The sequence below is a fragment of the Aspergillus homomorphus genome, assembly GCF_003184865.1.
Source record: "Aspergillus homomorphus CBS 101889 unplaced genomic scaffold BO97scaffold_27, whole genome shotgun sequence".
Lineage (NCBI taxonomy): Eukaryota > Fungi > Ascomycota > Eurotiomycetes > Eurotiales > Aspergillaceae > Aspergillus > Aspergillus homomorphus.
This window is the reverse complement of record NW_020291913.1, coordinates 86,214-108,800: the sequence shown is the minus strand read 5'-3', so window position 1 is coordinate 108,800 and position 22,587 is coordinate 86,214. Positions and strand designations below refer to the sequence as shown.

Here is a 22,587-nt window from a genome sequence, read left to right as displayed (position 1 = left end):
TCGGAAGTCCCAAAATCGTCCTAGGTGCAGCTCTGAACCTGACGTCTTATTGCGGAACTGTCAATTGCATCCTCAAAGTTCAAATCATACACCATGAAAAGTGCACTCGCCCAGGGAGAGAAGGGTTACGACCATAATAATTTGCGTCATGTGGTGATCACGGCCAGTTGTTTTGCGCTGGTGATTTCGACTGTAGCCGTGGCTTTGCGTCTTTGGTGTCGGCGTATCACTCGCACCAAGGTCTTCTTGGATGACTACCTCATCATCGTCGCATTGGTGAGTAGTAAGGCGCCGACTCCAGACTTGCCTTGCTTGATGCTGACACGCCTCGACTGGCAGGTATTCGAGTATGGTATCACAATTGCAGGGGTTGTTCGTATGTCATCGAGTCGCGACTATCATTGAGCTACTTTGTTGATGCGTGAGCTAGTGCTGTACAATGGCTTGGGTACTCACATCATATATTTGTCTCCTGAGCAGTTGGTGGTCTATATGAAGGTAATTCTCCCAGTCTTGTCATAACCCGGCTCCATTTACCATATACTAACCATGGTACCGATACCGATAGACCTTAGCCACCGGCGCATTCCTCTACCCGTTGTGCATCACTTTCGTGAAGCTCTCCATTCTCGCTCTCTATAAACGGATCTTCTCGATCCGTCCGATGATGCTGGCTTCGAATGCAGTCGGTTGCATAGTGATTCTCTGGTGCTTTGGGGTCTGCCTCATAGGCGCAGTGACCTGCATCCCTTTCAAGAAGCTCTGGGAGCCCACTCTGCCAGGAGGATGCATCAATCTTGCTCAGTTCTACTACGGTCTCCAGATCCCCAACATTCTCACTGACGCAATCATCCTCGTGCTACCGATGAAAGCAGTGTGGAATTTGCAGGTCCCCAGATCACAGAAGGTCATGCTGTCGGGCATTTTCCTTATCGGTATCACGTACGTGTCTCGCTGCCGTCTGGCTCAAGGATACGAACTGATGTATGCGTACAGGACCCTGGCGTTCGACATTGTGCGACTGGTAGTGATGATTCAGCTTTCTGAAGCAGGAAGCGACATCACGTGTAAGTCAACACTTGAAACAGCAAAGCTCCGCCAAAGGCTCCTTGCTGATCGGGTAACAGATAACCAAGTGCCCGCGAGTGTGTGGACCTGCATCGAACCGATGATGGGAATCACGGCCGCCTGTCTCTCGAACATGCGACCTATTTTCACCATGTTGCCTCGCCCTGCCTGGCGCCAGAACCTTTCGTGGCGCAAAAATGCCGTTTCCCTGCCCTCGTCCGACCGATCGAAGAGTATGGAGCAGAAGCAGGACATCCAATCGACAACGGTGGTTCGGATCGATAGTTCCCGATTGACTAATACGAGCACTGCGAGTGAGCGAGAAGAGGTCTAACGGGCGATATTAAAACCTGGTTGTTAATCCTTCTTCCTTGATTCCTCGTGGAATACATATGCACCCTTTCCGATACTGTACTATAGCGCGTAAAAAGATATAATATCACACTAGCCCAGTTAGCATTAGACGAGAGCACATTTGCACTCTGACTGGTTTGTTTCAATCGGCACTTACGACCCGGTGCATTCGTCTGTCCCTGTCCGCTGATGAGATCGCATCATCAAGAAGTAGCAATGCTGTAAGTCACCCGACGGTCCTTTCTATGATATAGGTTGGAACCGATACGGCATGCTCGTCAAGGATGTCTGACGGTGCAACCTCTCTGTCGGCCCGGTGCCTAGATTTTGGCCGACGTAAAGCAGGGGCCTGACATTGCAGAAACAGGTTGGAGTGAGTCACCCAGTCGACTGAGAGCAAGCAAGTCTGGGAGATCACTGCTAAATGACCATGAGAATTGTTAGTCTAGATTGCAGGGCAATGGAGCAGGGAGGGAAGGAATGCATGATGCAGTAAGTGGTTTGAAATGGAACAGATGAAGCACGTGCAGTGACGAGCCGCTCATTCAGACGGGGCAGAATCGGTGCGCAAACATGGCGGTCAGGCAAGCGGTCAAAGAAGAAATGACGGATAGCCGCGGGCCCAGAGGAGAATAGCACGTGATTAAGAGAGAGCCGATAAAGAACGACGATAAGCGGGCTCAGACCGCCTGCTCCTTTCGATCTACAGTTTCGCCTCCAACATTTTCCCCTCTCCAACTTCCAACTTGTCGACACCAACTCCCGTTCGACACTCCGGAAGTAGCTTGATTGAATGTGGAGCAGGCATCACGAGAGCGAGTCTGGCATTCCTTCTTCATTTCCACGCGTCACTGTATCACCATCCCAGCCTTGTCGTCGGCTTGGCGGACGAATCCCCCCGCTTCCCCTCATTATCGGCGATAAGATCGCTTGGCTTCGGTCATTCGGCATTGTTCTCCAACTCCATTTCACCCCTCAATTTAAAAGACCTCCAACGCCCTCCTACCCCTCATTTATACATACCTCTCTCGTCAACTCACCACTTCATCGTCACACTCTCACAATGACCAAGTCCGATAGCAGCACCGTCACTTTGGCGGACTACCTCTTTACCCGACTCCAGCAACTCGGTGTCAAGTCCATTTTCGGCGTCCCTGGCGACTTTAACCTGCGGTTGCTGGATTATGTGGAGCCATCGGGGCTACACTGGGTTGGAACCTGCAATGAACTCAACGCCGCCTACGCGGCAGATGGGTACGCGCGTCTGGCCGGTCTGTCGGCCATAATCACCACCTTTGGAGTGGGGGAGTTGTCCGCCATCAATGGGATTGCTGGTGCCTACGCAGAGCGTGCGCCAGTGGTGCATATCGTAGGAACACCTCCACGATCGTCACAGGAGTCGCGCGCTCTGGTGCATCACACCTTTGCCGATGGCGAGTACCGCCGCTTCGCCGCCATGCATGCCCATGTTACCATCGCGCAGACTAACCTCTACGATCCCCGCACTGTGCCCGACCAAATCGACAGCGTGCTGCAGCAGGCTCTTCTCCACAATCGCCCCATCTACATCGAGATTCCCGACGACATGCCGGGTGTATTGGTCTCCGCCGCCAATCTCACCACCACCACGATCAAGCGTCCAGCTGCTCCGACCACCGAGTCAGAGAGTAGCGTCCTCACCCGCGTCGCCGACCGCATCTACACGGCCAAGCAACCCCTGATTCTGGTCGATGGTGAGAGTCGTGCCATGGGGATCGTCGACGACGTCCAGACCCTCGTGCGCGAAACCTCGTGGCCGACCTTCACGACCGTCTCGGGCAAGGGCCTGGTGGACGAACACGAACCCAACGTCTACGGCAACTATGCGGGCCGCCTGGGCGACCCGAACTATAAGACCTACTTTGACGAGTCCGACCTCATCCTCGAAATCGGACAACACCACACCGACACCAACACCCTGATCTTTCAGACCATCCCCGAGCGAGCCACCTCGATCACCTTCACAGACACAGCCGTCCGCATCGGCGACGACACCTATCGCGACCTCTCGCCAGCCTTCGTGACGCGCCTAGTCCACACGCTCGACTTCGCCCGCATCCCGAAACCCGCCAACCCACCCTCAAGAACCGAGGTCCCCGCGCAGACCCTCTCGCCGACCGGCCGAATCACCCAGAAAGACTTCTACCGCCGCGTGAACTCGCTCCTCCGACCGGGCGACGTGGTGCTCACAGAAACCGGCACAGCCAGCTACGGCGGGCGCGACTTCAAGCTGCCGAGGGGCACGCGCCTGTTCGGCGCAATCACCTGGCTCTCGATCGGGTACATGCTCCCCGCCACACTGGGGGCGGGGCTGGCGCAACGCGAGCGGAACCCAGACACGCCGACACGGGCGGTGCTGTTCATCGGCGACGGCAGTCTGCAGATGACGGTGCAGGAGATCAGCACGATGATCAAGGAGAAACTGGACGTGGTGATCTTCCTGATCAACAACGAGGGGTACACGATCGAGCGGGCGATCCACGGCCGGAAGCAGAGCTACAACGACGTGACGCGGTGGCGGCACCACCTCACGGCGGACTTCTTCGGCGCGGAAGATGGTCACGGCGCGAAGAACAGCTTTACGGCTAATAACTGGGCGGAGCTGGATGAGGTCCTGCAGCGCGAGGAGATTCAGAACGGGAAGGGGCTGCGCTGGGTGGAGGTGTTCATGGAGAAGGAGGATGTGGAGGGGCTGCTGAAGGTCATCTTGGACAAGCAGATCGCGGCGGAGAAGGCGTAGTGCGTTCATTTTCCTTTTGCAAGGCATTTGATTGGTCATTATTGTTTATATCAAGAACTTGCATTCTCTAGATGAATGAGAAGAAGATAAGATAATTGTTTCTAATAATACATTTTGCTGCAGGCTGAAATGAAGTCTAGTTATGTATAATTGGCTTTGTACATCCTTCTTGATAAACGATCTCCCTCTTCTACTGTAGATTGTGGCTTGGACTTGGCGGGTGAAGTCATGCGTCTTCTATGGTCTAGCACTTGCACACGCTGGAGGATATTAGCGAAGGCTTCATATAGTAGGACGATGGAAACTTACCCTCCGCTGCACTTGCCCTTCTTCAGCAGACTGCATCGGGGGCACTGGGACGCCGTCTTGCACTTGGTCGTCTTGGTAGTCTCCTCTGCCGCGGTGGTTGTGGTCTTGGTGGCCGTGGTGGTGGTGGTCTTGCTCGAGGTGGTGGTGGTGGTGGTGATTGTGGTGGTCTTGCTTGATGTGGTGGATGTCGTGAGGGTGGTGGTCGAAGTGATCGGTTTAGGAGTCGAAGTAGTGGAAGACGAAGTGTGAGACGAGGTGGTAGTAGTGCTAATAGCTGTCGTGCTGGGAGCAGCCTCCGTGGTGGTCGAGTGCTTAGTGGCGACAGGTGTTTCGGTGGTCTGGGTGGTGACCGGCCGCGAAGTCTCCAATTTCACGCTCGTGGAGCTGTGCACTGCCTTCGAGGTCTCGCTCTCAGGCGTGTGCGTAGTCTTCGTCGAGGTCACCAGGTGACTCGTGTGCGAGGCTGGTCATTCATTAGCATGGTAGCAAAAATCCGGTTGCCGGGGACTCACCTGTCACGATTGCGGAGGAGCCAGTGTGGGTGGTAACAGCTGCACTGGACGAAGCCGAGACCGAGGCAGTGGGCGTGCAGGCCGCCACACTGCTCTCGGCTCCGCGCTTAGCAAAGGCAATGGCGCTCGGGGCGGAGAAGTCCAGCAGCTGCTTGGCGTCCCAGGTCCAGGAGGCGGCGGGATACTTCGCGTTGAAGGCATCCAGACCCTCGCCAAGGCCGTTCTTCTGCCCGGACGCGTCGGTGGTGGGAGTCACCTGCCGAGAGATAGAGGCGAGCTGCGAAGAGACAGATGTAGCCTGCGTCGAGAGGAACTCCTCCATCCAGCTCGAGTACGAGTCCGCCCAGCCTTTGCCGGGGATCGGGTCGTTGCATCCAGTGGCCAGCTGATCGATTCCCAAGAAGGCCTCGTACATGCGCTTGTTAGTCGTCTTGAAGATCTCGGCGATCTTGTTGTCGCGGAGCATCGAGACCACCGTTGCCATTGTGTTGATGATGGAGAGGGCGTTGTTGGCTTCTTCTTCAGCCGTTGCGCCCTTGGGAGACTGCATCCCGCTGAGGTTCTCATCGAACATCTGTCCTAGTCACTAGTGGATCGAAACACAATGCGAGAATATTCACTTACAGGAGCTTTCATGCTGTTCAATTGATTGTCCATGGCGACAAAGTCTAGGTATGTGTTGCTGGGCAACTATGAGCAGCGCATTAGCCCGGCCGCTTTCAAACAATGTTGGACCTCTGGGGCACCTACCATGGCGTACAGTCGCTGAAGTCGGGTCTTGACGCCGTTCGCCATCGGATGTGCAGTGTCATCAGTGAGGAAGAAGGTCTTAAAGCTGTCACAGAAGTTGTATTTCTTGATCATGGCGGAGAAGAAGCTGTCGACAATCTTCAATTCGTCTGTACGCCGGTTTAATTCTCCGAAATTGGGACCGAGTCATCTGGCATCCGGTTGTTACTTACAAACATGATCCACGTTGATGTATGAATCAGTTGCCGAGGGCTTGTCGCCGAGAGCAATATACTTCTGGCCCGTGCCCGCATTGGCCGAGTCCCAGTAGGCGGCCACGGTATTGGTGAGCACCGAACTATCGGTGATCACATCGTAGGTCACAGCCCCAGCCGGGCACTGGTCCAACTTGGGGATGTAGTATCCCAGGAATGCATCTCCCTGCTCTTTTTCAAGGGCGGCAGGTCCGGGATACTGCGGTTTGTAGATCTTCTTCTTGCCCAGAGAGCACTTGTTGTTGTTATAACCAGTGGTGACGCGGCTGCGACGGGCAAACTGGTGCAGACCATGCTCGTCGCGCTTGGACGTAGTGCTCGAGTCATCCTCGCCGTTGTTGGCGTCTTCATCGTCGGTGGTGACGGTGTTGTCGACATTGAGGAAGTACGTCCATCCGCAGGTCGCTTGGGCTGATGCAGAGGAGGCCACCGCAGAGGATGCTGCGGCGCGAGCGCGGACAGGGATGGCGGAGGCCGACGCCCAAGAGCTCAATAGGAGCAGACTGAGAGCGATTGCTTTCTGAGGTGCCATGGTTGGAGTGTGGAAGGACGTATGATGCTGTTGGTGATGAGAGATCCTTGACTGCAGTCCACACTGGGTTATATATCCTGGGGTTGATGCCTTTCTTCCATCCCCAATTCAGCAAGTGAGGCTATGTTCATGCGGTACGAAAAGACTTCCTCGCGTCTTCCTGCTCCCTATCTTGTTCTATAAGCCGTGTGGTTTCATCCTTGGGGCCAAGTTGGGCGAGCATGCCATGGCCACCATCGGGTCGGTTCCTGGCCCCCAACCTCCACTCCCATACTCGTTGACTATGCAGGCATCTTGCAGAATATTTTGATTATGGGTCTCGTTCTGTCGATAAGCTTGTCATGATCTACACAATTTTGTGGTCGCAGTGCATGCCGGGCGCGACAGCACCCGCGTGGATGCGTGTATATGGAAGTATGTTCAAAGCAGGCCTTTGTTTAATAATGCAGAGCGCGTACATAGATCTCTGTCTAGTGCAGACACCAGATAGATCCACGTATAATAGTCTTGGGCTAATGGGGTAGAATCCTAGATCAACGTTGTGATCGGCCAACGAGCGGAACCCCAAGTTCGGCGCAGGTGCGAGGTGCCGTCCGGCCCAGGGGCTGCAGCAATTCAATACGAGGCTCAGTCTTTGCGACCGACTGAGCATTCGTCATTAGCTCCTACGTTCGTATCGCTCAACTATCAAGCTGAAACCATAGGATGACCGTGCGAGTTGTCATGTCGCCTGGCCCCCCACATTGCGGCTCAGGAACAGACAATGATCAGCAGCAGTAAGAGCCCGATGGAGTGGGGACAGAACTTAGGTAGGATAAAGTCAATTCCAAATCCAACGGTGAAGATCGTTACTCCCACACGTGGATGTCATGGTCTAATCTGCAAGCGAGCCCGCCCCCTGAATTGACACTAGACTTTGCAGGCAGAAGGTGCAAGGCCGTGTCAGGCTCACGGCCCCCACGAATCGATCAGCCTCTCTTCTACTCCGACTCGCGCGCCACTGGCCCGAGATGTTCTCACTACTAGTTGCAATGCGTCTGGACTCTCTAAAACCCTGGACATTTCGGGAGGTGGATGTCCCAATCCAAGACACTATCGACAACGATACATACTAACTAGCCCCCAAGATCAATGCGAATACCAAACCTCTCGCTTTATTACCAATGTGCTGGAAACGAGTCTAGCCAGCGTGCAAGCCGTCGTGCCCGTGCAGCAGCCTGTTCCAGGGATACATATGCATTGGAAACCCCTTCTGCCAAGCTCGCCAAGCAGCTGTAGACGGAGCGTGCACTGAAGGGCAACGCCTCCTGCTCCGAGGACCATGTCCAGGGAACGGATTCTACTTCACCAGTGTGGACACGCTGGAACGAGGTGGTCACAGGCTCGGCGTAGGTATTTGCGCCCAGCACAATTCCAGACGGGGAGACAAGGCGAATCGCACCTTGTTCAAAGGTCAAGGTCCATATCAATTGCGGATCCCCAGGAAAGAATTGGCCCCGGCTGAAGAAGGCGACTAGACTAGCCTGGGGTGCCACGTGGGCAGACTCCGGCAGGTGTCCTATGATTCAAGATTGTGTTGGTTAGAGACTTAAAGTCTGGGTGGATCCCACTGGCTGCGACGCCAATTACCATGGAGGCTGACCAGGTCCGGGACATCGGAACGCATAGTCTCCACGATAGACCCTGTGTGCTAGGCTCCCGCACACGAATGCTCGGGCGCTGAAGCTGAAATTGGATGTGGTCGGTCTCGGGAATCACATCTCCTACGACAGATTGCACGAAGTCGATCACTGTTCAGTGCTCACCTTAGCATCGAATGCGGGATAGGCACGAGTGATCGCTGCTTACCATGTGCGTAGGCGATGGTGATAGGGTTTCCACCAACCTCCTCGCTGGGCATAATAGGCCAATCCGGGTGGGAGGATTTCGCGATCCAGGGTGCCTCCAAAGGCTCGGACCTCCGTGTTTAACAATCGACCCAGGGAGCCCGACTGGAGCAGGGCTCGGATCCGACGCACGGGGGGAGCAAAGTGACTTTGGAGCCCCACAGCGACTCGCGCACCACTGCTGCAGGCGGCGGCAAGAAGCTCATCAACGTGGGTCAAATTGCTAGCAATGGGCCACTCAAAGTAGGTCGATTTGCCCGCGTGAATCATGGGCAACGCTGTCTCATAGTGCCGATCGACGCGGGTGCTACAAAGCACGAGATCGATCGTGCGATCCCCAGCCAGATCGGCGGAACTGCCATAGGGAGTGACGCTAGTGGCATCCAGTTGGTATTCCTCGATGGCGGCTTCGGCGGCCGACAGACTACGATTACAAAGCGCCGCGATCTGGAACCGCGACGACCGACGCAGACCCGGCAGATGGGCATTTGCAGCCAAAGAGGTGGTGGCGCAGGACGACAGATCGATGATAGCAGTACAAGCCGGCATGGGGAGGGTGGTGGAGGATGTGTGTGGAATCCGAGCCTTTTGTTCCTCAGTCCGTTTATCGAGTCATTACTAGATACTCTCGTACATGTGGTTCGTAGTATTTTGTGCGGGGAACACCCGTTCCCCAAGCATGATTAGAAATCGAAGTTGCAAGCGGATGGCGTGATTCATGCTGGCTTATCAATTTGATTTCGATGAGTGTCAGCCTGAACGCTTGGACAAGCTCGCAGAGGCCAAGCAATAGGCGAACTGTGAGCGCCAATCGATGAGGGGAGCGTTTTCTGGACGCTCGTGTGAAGTTGTGTGGGTTCCCTGGCCCGGTGGAGGCTTCGATCCGGGCCGGGCATCACCCGCCCATTCTTGCTCTCTGGCGGTTGAACGCTTGCGAAGAATAGATCAAAGTGACAAGCACGAGCACGAAACTCAGATGACGCCCAAGAATGTGGGAGTAAGAAGCGGGCTCGGTGTCTGTTGATGGGGTTATCGATAATGCATCAGGTAGGTTAGTTCTTAGTCATATGTTGATGCCCTGCGGTCTGAGGACCTCTAGGTCAAGCTCAAGCAATGTGACATCATAGAGGTGTTGTGGCTTGCCGGTGGCTCTGCAACTGAGTCAGTTAAAGTCGAGACTAACTACAGATAACGGCCAAGTAGGTACTGCCTGACTTCAGATATCTCGAGCCTGAGGCTCCCAACGAGGTTTCCCGCCTACAAGGATGAGCCCACCCGAATATGCACTGCAGCCAGGGAAGAGGACGTTCGAGTCACACGAGTACCAGGGAGGAATGGGAAAAATAAGTTGGCAGTTCCAGGTTGGAGAGTCCTCGCTGCCTGAGGCACTCCAGCAGTCACGGCAACTTCCAACCTGGACGGAAGGCCAGACCCGGGTCGAAATCAAAAAGTTGAACGTGATTGGTGGGTGTGGTAACCGGACTAGAAGTTGCCCAACGGTGATTAACCCAATCAGGCCAAGAGTCCGTCGCCTCCAACCGGTCTAGATTTTTCTCGGCTATACTGGAAAGTACCAATCAGCGCGGCCACAGTCCTGGGCGGCAGGCGGGGGACGCGTGACTGCCGAGGCGGTGAGTTCCCTTGGAGTGTCATTTCTGCCATTTCCGTCATTCTGCCGCCCTCCATCTAACCGGATTCTACATTGACAACTTGAACATCCTGGACCTTCATGGATGATTTCGTCGCCTCAGGCTCCGTCACTTAGTCTCCGCTTTCTCTCTCTCTCTGTCTGTCTCTCTCGCTCTTTTCGCCTTTTCACTCACTAGTTGATTTTCCTTTGAATTGAACCCTACAACCTCAATTCTTCTTGGCCCTGCCGTCGACTCGGGAACACCCCCATGTTTTTCCACTATCATTCTTCTCTTCCTGCTAGCCTCGCTTCCGACGGCTTCTTTCTTTGCTCTATCTAGCCTTCTGTCGGCCACACTCTCTTGTTGCTGCCATTTTCCTTCCTTTCTCTCTTTCTTCCCCCCCTCTCCCCCCTCCTCCCCGCATTCGTCTTCAGCACTGTCACTTGCTTGGGGTCGTAAACTGATTCCCTGGCCTGCAACGCCGCTCGTTTCTCTCTGCCCCCTCCGAGGAAGGCAATGTGAAACGGGCTGTGTGCGTGATGGCAGCGTCCTTGCACCACCCGGAGGCGGAACGAGAGCGCATTCGTGATTTATCTAGGTACCGTCGCCCTCTCAATGCTCTCACATAGGTCTACCGGGATCATCTCTCCCTCGGACTGACTGACTCAACTTCAAACCTCATAGATACTATTGTACTGTCGACCGTCCTGTCCTCCGATTGGTAGCCGCCGACGACCAGGATTCCCATGTTGATATCCCCGACGACGAGACCCCCCCCGACATTCGCCTCTCCTCTGATATCACCCTGACCGCGCTGGCCCAGTTGGGAGTCTACCGTTTTGGTTGCAACCGCTCCTACGTCTCCATCATCGACGGAGTACATCAGTACATCATCGCCGAAGCCACCAAGTCTATCTCGTTGCGCGACAAGGATCGTCATGACCCGGACGATGGCATCTACCTCGGGGTTCGTACTCTCGATTTGATCTGGGGCGTCTGTCCCCATTCCATCGCATTGTTCACCGGCCAAGACCCTTCCAAAGTCGTCGACTCAGCCAACGTGACCGCCAATCTCTCCCGTTTCATCGTCCGAGATTTCACCAAGGAAGACTTCTATAAGGATCGTCCTTACGTCGTCGGCTGGCCTCACTTTCGTTTCTACGCCGAAGTCCCGATCTACAGCCCCGCCGGTTACGTCCTCGGCTCCTTCTGCATCGTCGACGATCACCCGCGCGACCACTTCGGAGATGCCGAAGTTGCGACCCTGCGCGAGATTGCCGATGCCATTTCCGGGCACCTTGAGCATGTCCGCATCGCACACTATCACCGCCGCGCCGAAAACCTGGTCAAAGGCTTGACGAGTTTCGTCAAGGGTCATTCCGAGTTCGACCCGACGGAAGTCCCCCCGGTGACTGTGCCTAGTGACCCATTACCGTCCACCGACTCGGAAGTGCCGCCCTGGGTGGAACCTGAGACTTCTCCCGAACCCTCCGAACCTCCTATTGGGCGTCCTTCGACTGCATCGGTGTTGACCGGGGAGTTGACATCGCTATTTTCGGCGGTGACCTGCTCAGAACAGAGCACTTCATCGACCTCGGTCAATCCCGCTCGGGCCACCACAACCGACGAAGACTTATCCGATACGCGGGAAGCCTTTGTTGGAGCGTCTGATCGCGCGGAGTTCCCCGCCGTGTCGGTGCGGACTCCTGCAAGTATCTCCGATAATCTGGCGCGCATCTTTGCCCGGGCCAGTGCCACCTTGCGTGACTCGATGGATCTGGACGGTGTCTTATTTTTAGATGCCTCTCGGAGCAATTCTGGAGTGTGAGTATTGCTCTATCAATGACTTGTAGTATGAAGTTTGAAGTAAGCTAACGCAGCCTCAGTGTCCGACCGGGCGATGCAGGTTCGTGGGAGCCATTGCCGACCACCGCCAACCCGGAATTTCTTGCGGACCCGTATCCGAGTCCGGTAGACCTACCTGGCGTGGGGTCTCTCTCCAAGGCCTCGGAGCGACCATGTGATGTGCTGGGAGAGGCGCGCCATCCCTCAACTACCGCATCCACGGACCACAACCCCGTCACCGAGGATCTGTTAAATCGTCTGGTGGCATTCTTCCCGCACGGCCAATTCATCAACCTCCACGAGGGTGTTGCCGCTGCTATGCCAGCCACCGCATCCCAGCCCGCCACTCCCTCCGAGGAGTCCTCGGATCAATTCGTGGAGAACCAACGTACAAGTGTCGCAGATCTATGCCGCGAACTGCAACAATGTTTTCCTGAAGCGTACTGCGTGCTTTTCTATCCATTATGGGACTGGAACCGCTCGCGCTGGCTGGCCGGAACGCTCGTCTGGACACAGGGCAGTGATCGTGCGCTAGACATGGAAGAGCTCCACTATTTCAAAGTCTTCGGCGACTCCATCATCTCCGAAGTGGCTCGGATCGACTGGGCCACGATTCAGCGCTCCAAGTCCGACTTCATTTCTTCCGTCAGCCACGAACTGCGATCGCCATTGCATGGCATCTTGGCAAGTGCTGAGCTGTTACAATCGAGTCCGCTGGATGCTTCTCAGGCCCATTGGATGAGTATGGTTCAGAGCTGTGGGTTGACTCTTCTCGACACGCTAAATCATCTGTACGTCAACCTTCATCTACCTCATTCAGCTCTTTACCTCGTTACTGACAATTACAGGCTCGACTTTGCCAAGATTAATAACTTGACCACAGGGGAGGACGCTGGAAATGATAAGCCATCGAACTCCCGGTCGGCCAATCTCCTGACCGTCTTCGATCTCGATGCTTTGGTGGAAGAAGTGACCGATGTTCAGTATACAGGTCAGCGACTGGGCCGGACGATCAACCCGCTCACACGACGTCTGATGCACTCGCCTGCCGATGCGGCAATCAAGGAAGGAGAGTTGACAGTCGTAGTGCGTGTGCAGGACCGACAGGCGTGGACCGTGCAGTCCGTAGCCGGGGCTTGGCGGCGCATTGTCATGAATCTGCTTGGAAACTCCCTGAAATGGACCAAGACGGGATTTATTGAGGTCTCACTTTCCAAGGCACGACGCAAATCCGACCCACAATCGATTTTTGCTCATCTCACGGTTACCGACACTGGACGTGGCATTGCGCCCGACTTCTTGAAACATAAGCTCTTTTCACCTTTCGCGCAGGAAGACTCTCTTTCGGAGGGGCTGGGCTTGGGCTTCAGTATAGTGCGGCAATTGGTTTCCTCTCTTGACGGACACATCAACGTTCGCAGTGAGTTGGGCATCGGTACGCAGGTGGATATCTTTATCCCTGTGCGCTTACTGGTACCAAGCGACGCAAATGGAGCGCCTGGCGTAGGGTTCGCTTCACCACCCGCTCTGCCAATGGCGCCCTTGCGATTTTCCCTCGTCGGCTTTGACAGCTATCCGCACCCTCGGGAGGTCCCGACAGGCATTTTGCCCGCCGAGGCCAAGCGCAAGTTGGCAATTCGCAGTTCACTGACCTCGGTCCTACTTAAACAGCCTGGCTGGACTTTGACTCAGGCCGAGTCGCTAGCAGACGCTAAGTGCGAAGTCGCTGTGATCGAGGAGGAATCTCTCAGTAGGGCCATGGCGACCAGCAAGTTACAGCCTGCGATGGGCGCTGTTGGCGGCTACAAGTTTCTCCTCGTACTAGACAGCAATCAGGATCTGATACGCGATACCATGGCGCCGAACATGATTCGGGTCTCTCAACCGTAAGTCTCTCTGCTATTGCTGATACTCATACTTCTGTACTAACATCGGCCCAGATTTGGCCCCCGTAAATTTGACGACGTGATCAATCGCATACTCCTTCTCTACTATGAATACATCAAAAACCCCACACCGTGTCAAACACCTCTCTCCCCCCCGACAGTTGACCCTACTCCCGAACTTCTTCAAAGCATGTCACCGGCGCCAACACCATCGCCCGACTCTCGCCAGTCAAACTCCATTCCCTCTGCTAAACCTTTAAAGGATGTGCATGTGCTCATTGTGGATGATAACGATATCAACTTGAAGGTGAGCATCATATGACTTGCGGTTGATCTGACCTGATACTAACAATATCCGCAGATCTTGGCCACGTTCATCCGCAAACTGGGCTGCAGCTATGACACCGCCTCCAACGGGCTGATCGCTCTCAATACATACAAAAGTGCCTCCCGACGCCATGATATAGTTCTCATGGGTAAGTTAGAAACCATCCGTGACTTGTATGTATGCAAATCACTGACCGAGCCCCAGACATCTCCATGCCCGTCATGGACGGCATCACCTCAACCGAACAAATCCGTCGGTACGAAAAGAAAATGGGACTCATCCCCACCCGCATCATCGCGGTGACCGGGCTCGGCTCGGCGGACCAGCAGCAAGAGGCGCTGGCCGCGGGAGTGGACGAATACCTGGTCAAGCCCGTCTCGCTGAGCGGGCTGAAGAAAGTAATGAAGATCACCTAATCATCGATATGATGCACGACTATTTCCCGCAGTCTAGATGTACACGGTCTAGAACTCGTTTCTGTTTTACCCCCCCCCAACCCGGGATCGGAATGACGGCGATAGCTGGCCTCCGGAACGGATTCGCTTACCTGTCACATTATCCATCTTCTGTAGATAAAGTGTGCAAAAGTACATATATGTATATAATGTTAGTGCTGGTACATGGATCACGACTTGATGACTGTTGTAGATCGGTATCTGGTCTTCCGACTTTCAAGATGACATTTCCATTGTGGATGGAGGGTGGCACGGGGATCAAGGATATATATACTTGCACTCGATGTACGCAGTACAAAAGCTGGATCACAGCCTTCAAGCTACTATGTTTGGGACTGGGATGTCTAAATAAAGATAGAGCGATGACAACCAAACCTATGACGGACGCGCCTGAGTTTTTAGTTTTTTCATTCATCTCCTGTCAAGAAATAAGCAGCACGCGCCGACAGCATGAATCCGGGACGCTACAGACGCTTCAATACCCGTTCCCAACTGAGCTGTCACCGTAGTTTCCTTGCAAACTGCACCCACAGCCCCCAGATAATAAAGATGAAATGTGTGAGTAAGTAAGCAAGTCGGCAAGTCAGCACTTAGCGAAAACAGTATGCGCTGATCCCGGAGCCTGATATTGGCGTTTTCTGAGAGATAGGGCCTAAGTGACTTTTTGCTGGTGGCGATTTTCTGGAGGCGTATTTCCGATCGGCGGGCGGTGAGCGGATCTTGCTCTCTCGACATCCAAGTGATTACAGCGCCACGAAAACTTCTTCTCTTGACAGAAGAAGAAAGTTCTACTATTCTAACCGATTGTATCCAGCCTGCCGGTATTCCCGACTGAGCAATGGTGCCTTCGATACTCCACCGCCAGAATTTTCTTGTAGCTGACGACTACTCAAACTGTCTTGCTGCGGTTAATGATCAGCGTCGGCCCTCTACGTTCCGGATGATATTTGCTCGAGTGGCGGCGGAGCCACGGAGGGTTATCCTAAAGGGGATGTAGGTGGCCACAGGCTGCGGCTATGGCGATCCCAAGCTGCACACTTGCGGACATAGAACTGGCATGGAATAGTCCATGGCTCAAACGACCGAGGAAGGGTCATGTCACGGCATAGGAGATTTCGTAAATTGCCGGATGGGTCTGCACTGGCTCATTCCCGGCCTCGTAGACGACGTGGTGCTCACGATCCAGGCGATCGCTGAGCCGGAAGGGTAGCATCTCGCAACATGGCCAGCGAGGTATCTTCTAATCCCCATCCACCAGTCCATTCAGTCATGCGCAAACCTTTCTTGAAGTGGTCCGCGAGATGATCCGCACGCTCCGTCCAGTTCTGCATCACCATATGGCAGAAGCCACATCGACTTATCACAGCCGTGCGCGTGGACCGACACCCCTCCACCCTCGCTGTAGGCACTTTCGTGCAACGGTGGAACTTGCGGAGATGCTGAATAAGATGATCTTTGCGCGTGAATGTCCGGTCAGCGAGTGGCCGGTCAGCGCAAACGTCGAATTCATGGGTTTCCAGGTGCGCGGGCGATGACTGAGAAGATTCGCAGAATTCACACTCGACTTGGTCTTCAACTGTGGACGTGGCGGGATTGATGGTGCAGAGCCACGATTCCAGTGAGAGATGCATACTCAATTCATGCCGGCACCAGTCGTGCTTCTTCTTGAAAGATCGGGGGCAAAACGTGCATTGGTATTGATGGTCGCCGAGTGAGTGGATTGAGGAGGGCCTTCGTCGAGACTGGCGTTGACGTCGCCGACTATCTGACAAAGGGAACGGGGGAGGATCATCGGAACGGTAACTCCAAGCGGCCGAGGACACCGTATCGGATGAGGCTTGGGATTGTGCGCTCTCGAACTGTCCGCTTTCCATACTCGAGACCGAGTAAGCATGATCGTCACTCCGATGACCGACCCCTATGCGCTCGCCCCGGCTGAGGTCACCTTCTGCAGCCCCCGGTAGATCTGAACGAGCGATAGCATTCTGTATTACGGATTGCGGAACTGGCTCCTGGTCGGGAGGAGACTTCTGCCAGCGCTCCATCGGCGTCAACGACGCGTATCGCGAGACAGGCATGGGGGAGCTGCCGCGAGGCGCGGGCGTGATGGAGCTGGGCCGCGGCGTCCGCAAAGCCATCTTCCGACGTCGTCGGGCATTGGCAAACCAATTAGAGATCTGTCGGTCGGTGAAGCCTGTCTGTCTGACGAATTCGGCTCGTTGCTCATCGGTCGGATAGGGTGAGTGCTGGTTGCTGTAGAACCAGTCACGCAGGATCTTGGCTCCCTTCCGCGAGAAGCGTGGCTTCGGCTGCGTCTCAGCATTGTGTGAGTTGTCTGTCTGCCGTTCAGGTGCTTCTTTCCCCGGCTTCGCATGAGCAATGATCTCATCCCGTTCTTCCGTCATCTCCGTGACGCCGTGCAGATGACCGAAGACTGGGGAGATGGTTTCGAAGCCTGCAGCTTGGCGTTTCTCGCCTTGCGCGAGACTGCATTCTCGATACAGTGCGACACAGCTGGAGCATGAGGTTACCGGGTTGGGATTCGCGGAGGTGGTGCGCAGGATAAGGCACTGTAATCGGTGGCGCTGGCAGTAGCTGCAAGGCACGGGGGGTCGGTAGGCACCGTCCAGCCACTGGGAGACGCTGACGAAGCCGTCATTCAAAGGATTGGCGTGGATCGGGACAGCAGGCTCTGGTGCAAGTAAGCAGTCAAAAGATCCAACATTGTCGTGTTGCGATAGATTCTTTGTGGAGAGGACGTCGGGTGGATGGCTGTGTTGGGGAGGATAGCCAATCGATGATTCATTGATGGGAGGTGTGAAGGGCGTTGCATTGCCCAATAGCTCCCAATCTAGAAAGCCAGAGTTGTGCTCAGGAGAAGTAGCCAGATTCCAAGACGATGCGCCCGAGCCTGCTGATTGATTAAGAAAATAGTTGGTGTCATCGAGAAGACTCTCGAAAGAAGGAGACAGGAGCTGATCATCTAACGGGAGGAGATCGTCCATCGCAGGATGCCAGGATGAAGGGTGAGATCACATCCAGAGGAGAGGTATGGGCCCCAAGAATGGACAATAGAGGCGCGAGGACCGAGTATATCCAGTAGGAAAAGAAAGAGAAGGAGAGACAGAGAGGAGGACGACTTAGTGATGAAGTCAAAAGGGCGAAGACGGGGGCAGAAAGTGATGCGATAGTCACCGCTTGCCAAAAAGGGCTAGATTGGCATCCCCCACTGCCCCGCCGTTGCCCCACGTACTATTCTGGTGCCTCAGGCATCAACTGACTTGTTCCCCAGCTGAGAGACATGTCTACAGCAAGTACTTGTTATAACCTCGCGTCATTCTCCTCCACCTATCACCCTGACATCAAATCACGCTACCGGCAAAGCTATTTCTCAGTAGCTACGGCTGGAGAGATTACTTTATTGGTTTTCTTTGGCAATTGACTCTATGGTATACTCACAGTTAATGACAAAAGTCTTGGACCAGGAGCTCAAGCATCTCGGTTAGCTGTCGCACACTGTTCACGTCAACCCACTCCTCCTTGGCGTGCAACCCATCTCCAAACGGGCCCAAAACAATACTGGGGACTCCAGCCTGCGTCAAGAGAGCCGCATCACACCAGAAGGGCACACTGATAACGGGGACGGGTTGATCGAGTACCTTCTTGCTGATCTCAACCACCTGCTGCACAAAGGTGTGGGTTTCCGGGAGGTACTGGCACGGCCGCGAGAAAGTGATGCTAGGCTCACTGAACTGGAAATCAGGATCCTGCGCTTGTATCTGAGCGAGCAGGTCGCGCATCTCGTTAAGAATTATTGCATCAGTCTGCGCAGGCACAGTTCGAAACTCGACAGTCAGCGTGCAGCTGGCCGGATATGAAGATATCTCGTCCCCGCCGTTGATAACTCCGCAGTGGAGAGATGCCTGTCCAAGCACATCGTCGACTGGCAACCGCTGCTGGTACTGCTTCAAGGCCTGTAGCAACAGCCCCATATTCATAATCGCATCAATGCCGGCCGTAGGATTCGAGCCATGAGCTGCGCGTCCTTGTACGTTGAGCTCCACCCATACAAAACCCTTGTGAGCATGCGCCAGGCTTAGATTGGTGGGCTCCAGCACGACGGCTGCATCGGCCCTCCACCCCGCTGCAATCACATCCATCGTGCCTTGTGAGGCATCCTCCTCATCCGCTACAGCAGTGACGATTACGTCCCCAGCAAGCTTCGAGCGCTGGGCGCTCGCCAGGGCAGACAGTCCTGCGGCTACACCGGCTTTCATGTCAAGCGTCCCCCGACCGAACACCGCCTCCTTGCCATCCTTATTCGCCAAATGACCACTCAATCCGTTTCCTTCATACGTACTCAAGGTCACGGTATCCACGTGGCCGTTGAACATAAGAGACTTTCCACCACCGGTTCCTCTCACGATGCCGACCACCGAAGGACGCCCTGGTTTGGTTTCCACGCGATGATGCTCAATACCACGATGTGCGAACCACGCTGACAGGTAGTTGACCACTTCCGTTTCGCCAGCTCCCTTCGCCTTGGACAATGTCGGGTTTGAGGAGTCGATGCGTGTAAGCGTCTGGGTCAGCGCAGTAGGGTCGTCTGACGAAACATCCTCGGGGATCTGGTAGGGACGACGACCTTCGGTGCTCAGCAACACAATCACCGAGTCGGGCGAAAAGTACGAGGGTGAATCATGCTCTGCTTTGAGGCGTCGAATAGCTGCCAAACTAGCAGCACCGCATGGACCGGAATCAATTCCACGAGAGGCAAGATACTCGATCGCACAGTGGCTTTCAAAGTCAGAGATTGTGACACTGGCGTCAACAAGCTCTTGTAGGATAGGCCATGCGGCGGATGATACCGTCCCGCAGTTCATACCGGCCATTATACTGGGACTTGTGATGATTGAGGTCGACTCCCCCTTCTTGAGGCTCAAGTTTAGGCAAGCAGCGGTGTCAGGCTCGACAGTCACAAAAGTAGCAGGAGTGGTGCGCGATTTGGAGTACATGGCCACAGCTTGAGCCAACGAGCCAACGCCCGCAGGCGACACAACAAGCGTGTTTTGCAGACCGAGGGCGTGCAACTGCGCATCCACCTCGTGCATCAAGGTGGAGTAGCCCTCGACAATCCAGGACGGGATCTCCTCATAACCATCAAAAGCTGTATCCTGCACCAATATCGCATTCTTCGTCGTTTGTGAAGCTTTGGCGGCCTCTTGAACGGCAAAGTCATAATCCCCGTCGGCCACCACCACGTCCGCCCCTTCCGACCGGATCATCTCCTGTGTAAATGCGACCATTGTTCGAGGGACATAGATGCGCGCTTGCAGAGATAACTGACGTGCCACCCAGGCGACTGCGCGACCATGATTGCCTTCTGTGGCAGCCACCAATGTGAAAGGCTCACCCGCCCTGATGCGCTCAGTGAGGGTTTCGAGGGATGTCTCAAGCGGCAATGTCAAAAGTGCAAGAAGCGCCCGGTAGATAGCCCATGATGCTCCCATCACCTTGAAAGACGGTAGACCAAAGCGATTGCTCTCTTGTTTGACGTACACAGCGCGGACTCCGAGTTCATTCGCGACATCGGGCAAGGCGACCAAAGGACTCGCCTGGTAACCCGGGAATTGCTCATGGAAGGCTTGGACCTGGGCCGCAGGAGGCGACACTATCGTCGAAGGGCTTGAGTTGATGTAGATTGACTGTCGTTGAGGTGCCATCGTCTTGAGATTTCCTGGTCTTCGAATTCTCTATGGGCGATTGGTGTTTTTCCGAGACGACGGTCAACAGCTTATAAGTGCTTCAGTCCAGCTGGCGACCACTGCGCCCTTCGATGACACGCCTATCGGAAAAGAAAACTGCGCTTTATTAGGTAAGAATTTTTCACTCTCTTCTGATACCCACTGTGAGTGACCATTTTTCTCATCAGTGTGGATACAATGAATAGTTCTCCAAAGATGCGGAGGAGAAATTCATTGTCGCAAGAAGGCGCAAGTCGCGGGAGGGCGCAATCTTTCCACGGTCGGCGGTCGGCGGCCATATTTGAAGCCCTGCCAGCCACCACCATCTCATGTCATGCATGACCGGCCCCAATGACAATCCCGGGTGCTCTCTGGCGCTGAATCATCCTGTGGCCTAGCCTAAACACACCAGAATCATGTTCAAATACTCATTTTCTCGTGGGTTGGCCGCGTCCAGCTTCCGACGACACCTGTCGTCGCTGGCTGGTTCCGGCTTAAAGATCAATTCCGATCGGCTGTTGGAGACCCTTCACCACACCTGTCAATGGGGTGCGGCTCATCGATACGGCAAGTCAGTATGCTCTGAATCTCCCAATGGTCAATCCTGACTTAGTTGCAGCGGCCCGACCGAGACCGGCATGAATCGACTATGCTTGACAGACGACGACGCCAGAGTACGCCGATGGCTGCTGGACGAAGCCGAGAAGCTAGGCTGCGACGTCACAATCGACCAGATGGGCAACATGTTCGCGAGACAGCGCGGCGCACTCAACTCCCCAGCGCCCATGACCGCGATGGGCAGCCACCTCGACACGCAGCCGCGGGGTGGTCGGTACGACGGCATCCTCGGCGTCATTGCCGCGCTCGAGGTGTTGCGGACGATGAAGGACCACGGCTACCAAACCCAGTTCGACATCGGATTGGTGAACTGGACCAAGTGAGTACACCCCTGAAGCCCACACCATTCTTACCGACATGTCTGACACAATACAGCGAGGAGGGAGCCCGATTCCCTAAATCGATGTGCTCCTCCGGCGTCTGGGCGGGTGAAATCCCCATCGAGAGCGCCTGGAAGCTGGCGGATATCTTCGACCCGTCAGTGACCCTACGCTCGGAGCTGGAGCGCCACGGCTTCATGGGCGACATCCCCTGCTCGCCCAAGGGTTACCCACTGGGCGCGCACTTCGAGCTCCACATCGAACAGGGACCCATTCTGGAGGAAGCCAACAAGAAGATCGGGGCGGTGACAGGAGCCCAGGGCTACCGGTGGCTGACGATCAACGTGACCGGACGCGACGCACACACAGGCACGACTCCCCTCAGCGCGCGTCGCGACCCTCTCCTCGCCGCGTCGAAGATGATCGCCGCGTCGAACGCCGTAGCGAAGCGACACGGCGCGCTCGCATCCACGGGCGTGCTCAAGCTGCCGCCGACCTCGTCCACCAACACCGTCACCTCCGAGGTGACCTTCACGCTCGACATCCGGCACCCCCGCGATAGTGTGGTGCACACCGTGCAGGACGAGTGCCTGGGTCTGTTCGCTGAGATCGCGCGCGAGGACGGCAAGGGCGTATCCTTTGATTGGAAGGTGGATACCGATTCGGCGGCCGTGGAGTTCGATGCGGATTGCCTCTCGGCCGTCAAGGAGGCTGCGGCTCAGCTCGTTGGCGCTGATGGCTGGCTCGAGATCACGAGTGGCGCCGGCCATGACAGTGTCTACACCAATAGACACTGCCCCACCGCGATGATCTTCGTGCCTTGTATGGAGGGTGTCAGCCACCATCCGGAGGAATATTGCAAGCCTGAAGACTGGTGAGTGGTGACGCTGTTCGATTACGAGTTGCTCGGATTGGCTTACTGATTTGTTGTGCAGTGCTCTCGGAACGCAGACACTGCTCGAGTCGGTTGTCAACTACGACCGTATGCGGAGCAAGCTGAATTAGACGGCAGCTGTTGGAAACGAACGGAAAAAAGCACTAGTGCTTACTCTTTTGACCAGCTTTATAGCTGATTCGGCTGCTGGGCTTCCGTCCATGGCAGGCCCACCAAATATCGATCAATCCGTTGGACTCAGCCACGAAACCCGGGATCCGGCCATATTGCATCTGCTGCCCACGAGCTTGAAATCAGTACCAGAAGTACGGAGAATACTCATGTCAGAGAGGGTGAGATGGTCCCGGTACACATTGTATACGGCATCTCAATTGACTATTTGTGAACTACAAAAGAATTAGCTACAAAAATAGCTATCAAC

The 22,587-nt window shown here is 55.0% G+C and overlaps 7 protein-coding genes across 7 annotated transcripts; 4 read left to right on the top strand and 3 right to left on the bottom strand.

The window, feature by feature from the left end:
* Positions 1 to 93: 93 nt before the first annotated feature.
* On the top strand, positions 94 to 4,201 carry BO97DRAFT_444425 (alpha-keto acid decarboxylase family protein; the record flags this gene model as incomplete). The annotated part of the gene is made up of 7 exons (XM_025698461.1): positions 94 to 276; positions 340 to 376; positions 431 to 498; positions 569 to 942; positions 997 to 1,067; positions 1,128 to 1,339; positions 2,495 to 4,201. The coding sequence occupies 7 exons, from the start codon at positions 94 to 96 to the stop codon at positions 4,199 to 4,201; spliced, it is 2,652 nt and encodes an 883-aa protein (XP_025549843.1).
* A 244-nt stretch (positions 4,202 to 4,445) lies between these two features.
* Positions 4,446 to 6,597, bottom strand: BO97DRAFT_455082 (uncharacterized protein; the record flags this gene model as incomplete). The annotated part of the gene is made up of 6 exons (XM_025699131.1): positions 5,985 to 6,597; positions 5,773 to 5,921; positions 5,647 to 5,712; positions 5,023 to 5,596; positions 4,511 to 4,973; positions 4,446 to 4,461 (listed from the first exon to the last, which is right to left on the bottom strand). Exons 1-6 carry the CDS (start codon positions 6,556 to 6,558, stop codon positions 4,446 to 4,448), a joined length of 1,842 nt encoding a protein of 613 aa, XP_025549842.1. The 5' UTR covers positions 6,559 to 6,597.
* A 1,118-nt stretch (positions 6,598 to 7,715) lies between these two features.
* On the bottom strand, positions 7,716 to 8,993 carry BO97DRAFT_444424 (Gfo/Idh/MocA family protein; the record flags this gene model as incomplete). The annotated part of the gene is made up of 3 exons (XM_025698460.1): positions 7,716 to 8,116; positions 8,169 to 8,348; positions 8,444 to 8,993. The coding sequence occupies 3 exons, from the start codon at positions 8,991 to 8,993 to the stop codon at positions 7,716 to 7,718; spliced, it is 1,131 nt and encodes a 376-aa protein (XP_025549841.1).
* Positions 8,994 to 10,614: 1,621 nt separating this feature from the next.
* BO97DRAFT_471503 (hybrid sensor histidine kinase/response regulator) lies at positions 10,615 to 14,752 on the top strand (the record flags this gene model as incomplete). Its single annotated transcript, XM_025700048.1, has 7 exons — positions 10,615 to 10,673; positions 10,760 to 11,899; positions 11,962 to 12,711; positions 12,769 to 13,806; positions 13,861 to 14,113; positions 14,168 to 14,282; positions 14,339 to 14,752. The coding sequence occupies 7 exons, from the start codon at positions 10,615 to 10,617 to the stop codon at positions 14,548 to 14,550; spliced, it is 3,567 nt and encodes a 1,188-aa protein (XP_025549840.1). The 3' UTR covers positions 14,551 to 14,752.
* Positions 14,184 to 15,263, top strand: BO97DRAFT_117338 (uncharacterized protein). Its single transcript, XM_025689953.1, has 2 exons — positions 14,184 to 14,282; positions 14,339 to 15,263. The coding sequence occupies exon 2, from the start codon at positions 14,559 to 14,561 to the stop codon at positions 15,096 to 15,098; it is 540 nt and encodes a 179-aa protein (XP_025549839.1). The 5' UTR covers positions 14,184 to 14,282; positions 14,339 to 14,558; the 3' UTR covers positions 15,099 to 15,263.
* Positions 15,264 to 15,764: 501 nt separating this feature from the next.
* BO97DRAFT_348953 (uncharacterized protein) lies at positions 15,765 to 20,312 on the bottom strand (the record flags this gene model as incomplete). Its single annotated transcript, XM_025691903.1, has 2 exons — positions 15,765 to 17,543; positions 18,072 to 20,312. 2 exons carry the CDS (start codon positions 20,310 to 20,312, stop codon positions 15,765 to 15,767), a joined length of 4,020 nt encoding a protein of 1,339 aa, XP_025549838.1.
* A 378-nt stretch (positions 20,313 to 20,690) lies between these two features.
* Positions 20,691 to 22,530, top strand: BO97DRAFT_479050 (M20 family metallo-hydrolase). Its single transcript, XM_025700666.1, has 4 exons — positions 20,691 to 20,904; positions 20,953 to 21,270; positions 21,327 to 22,145; positions 22,207 to 22,530. Exons 1-4 carry the CDS (start codon positions 20,750 to 20,752, stop codon positions 22,274 to 22,276), a joined length of 1,362 nt encoding a protein of 453 aa, XP_025549837.1. The 5' UTR covers positions 20,691 to 20,749; the 3' UTR covers positions 22,277 to 22,530.
* Positions 22,531 to 22,587: the final 57 nt, after the last annotated feature.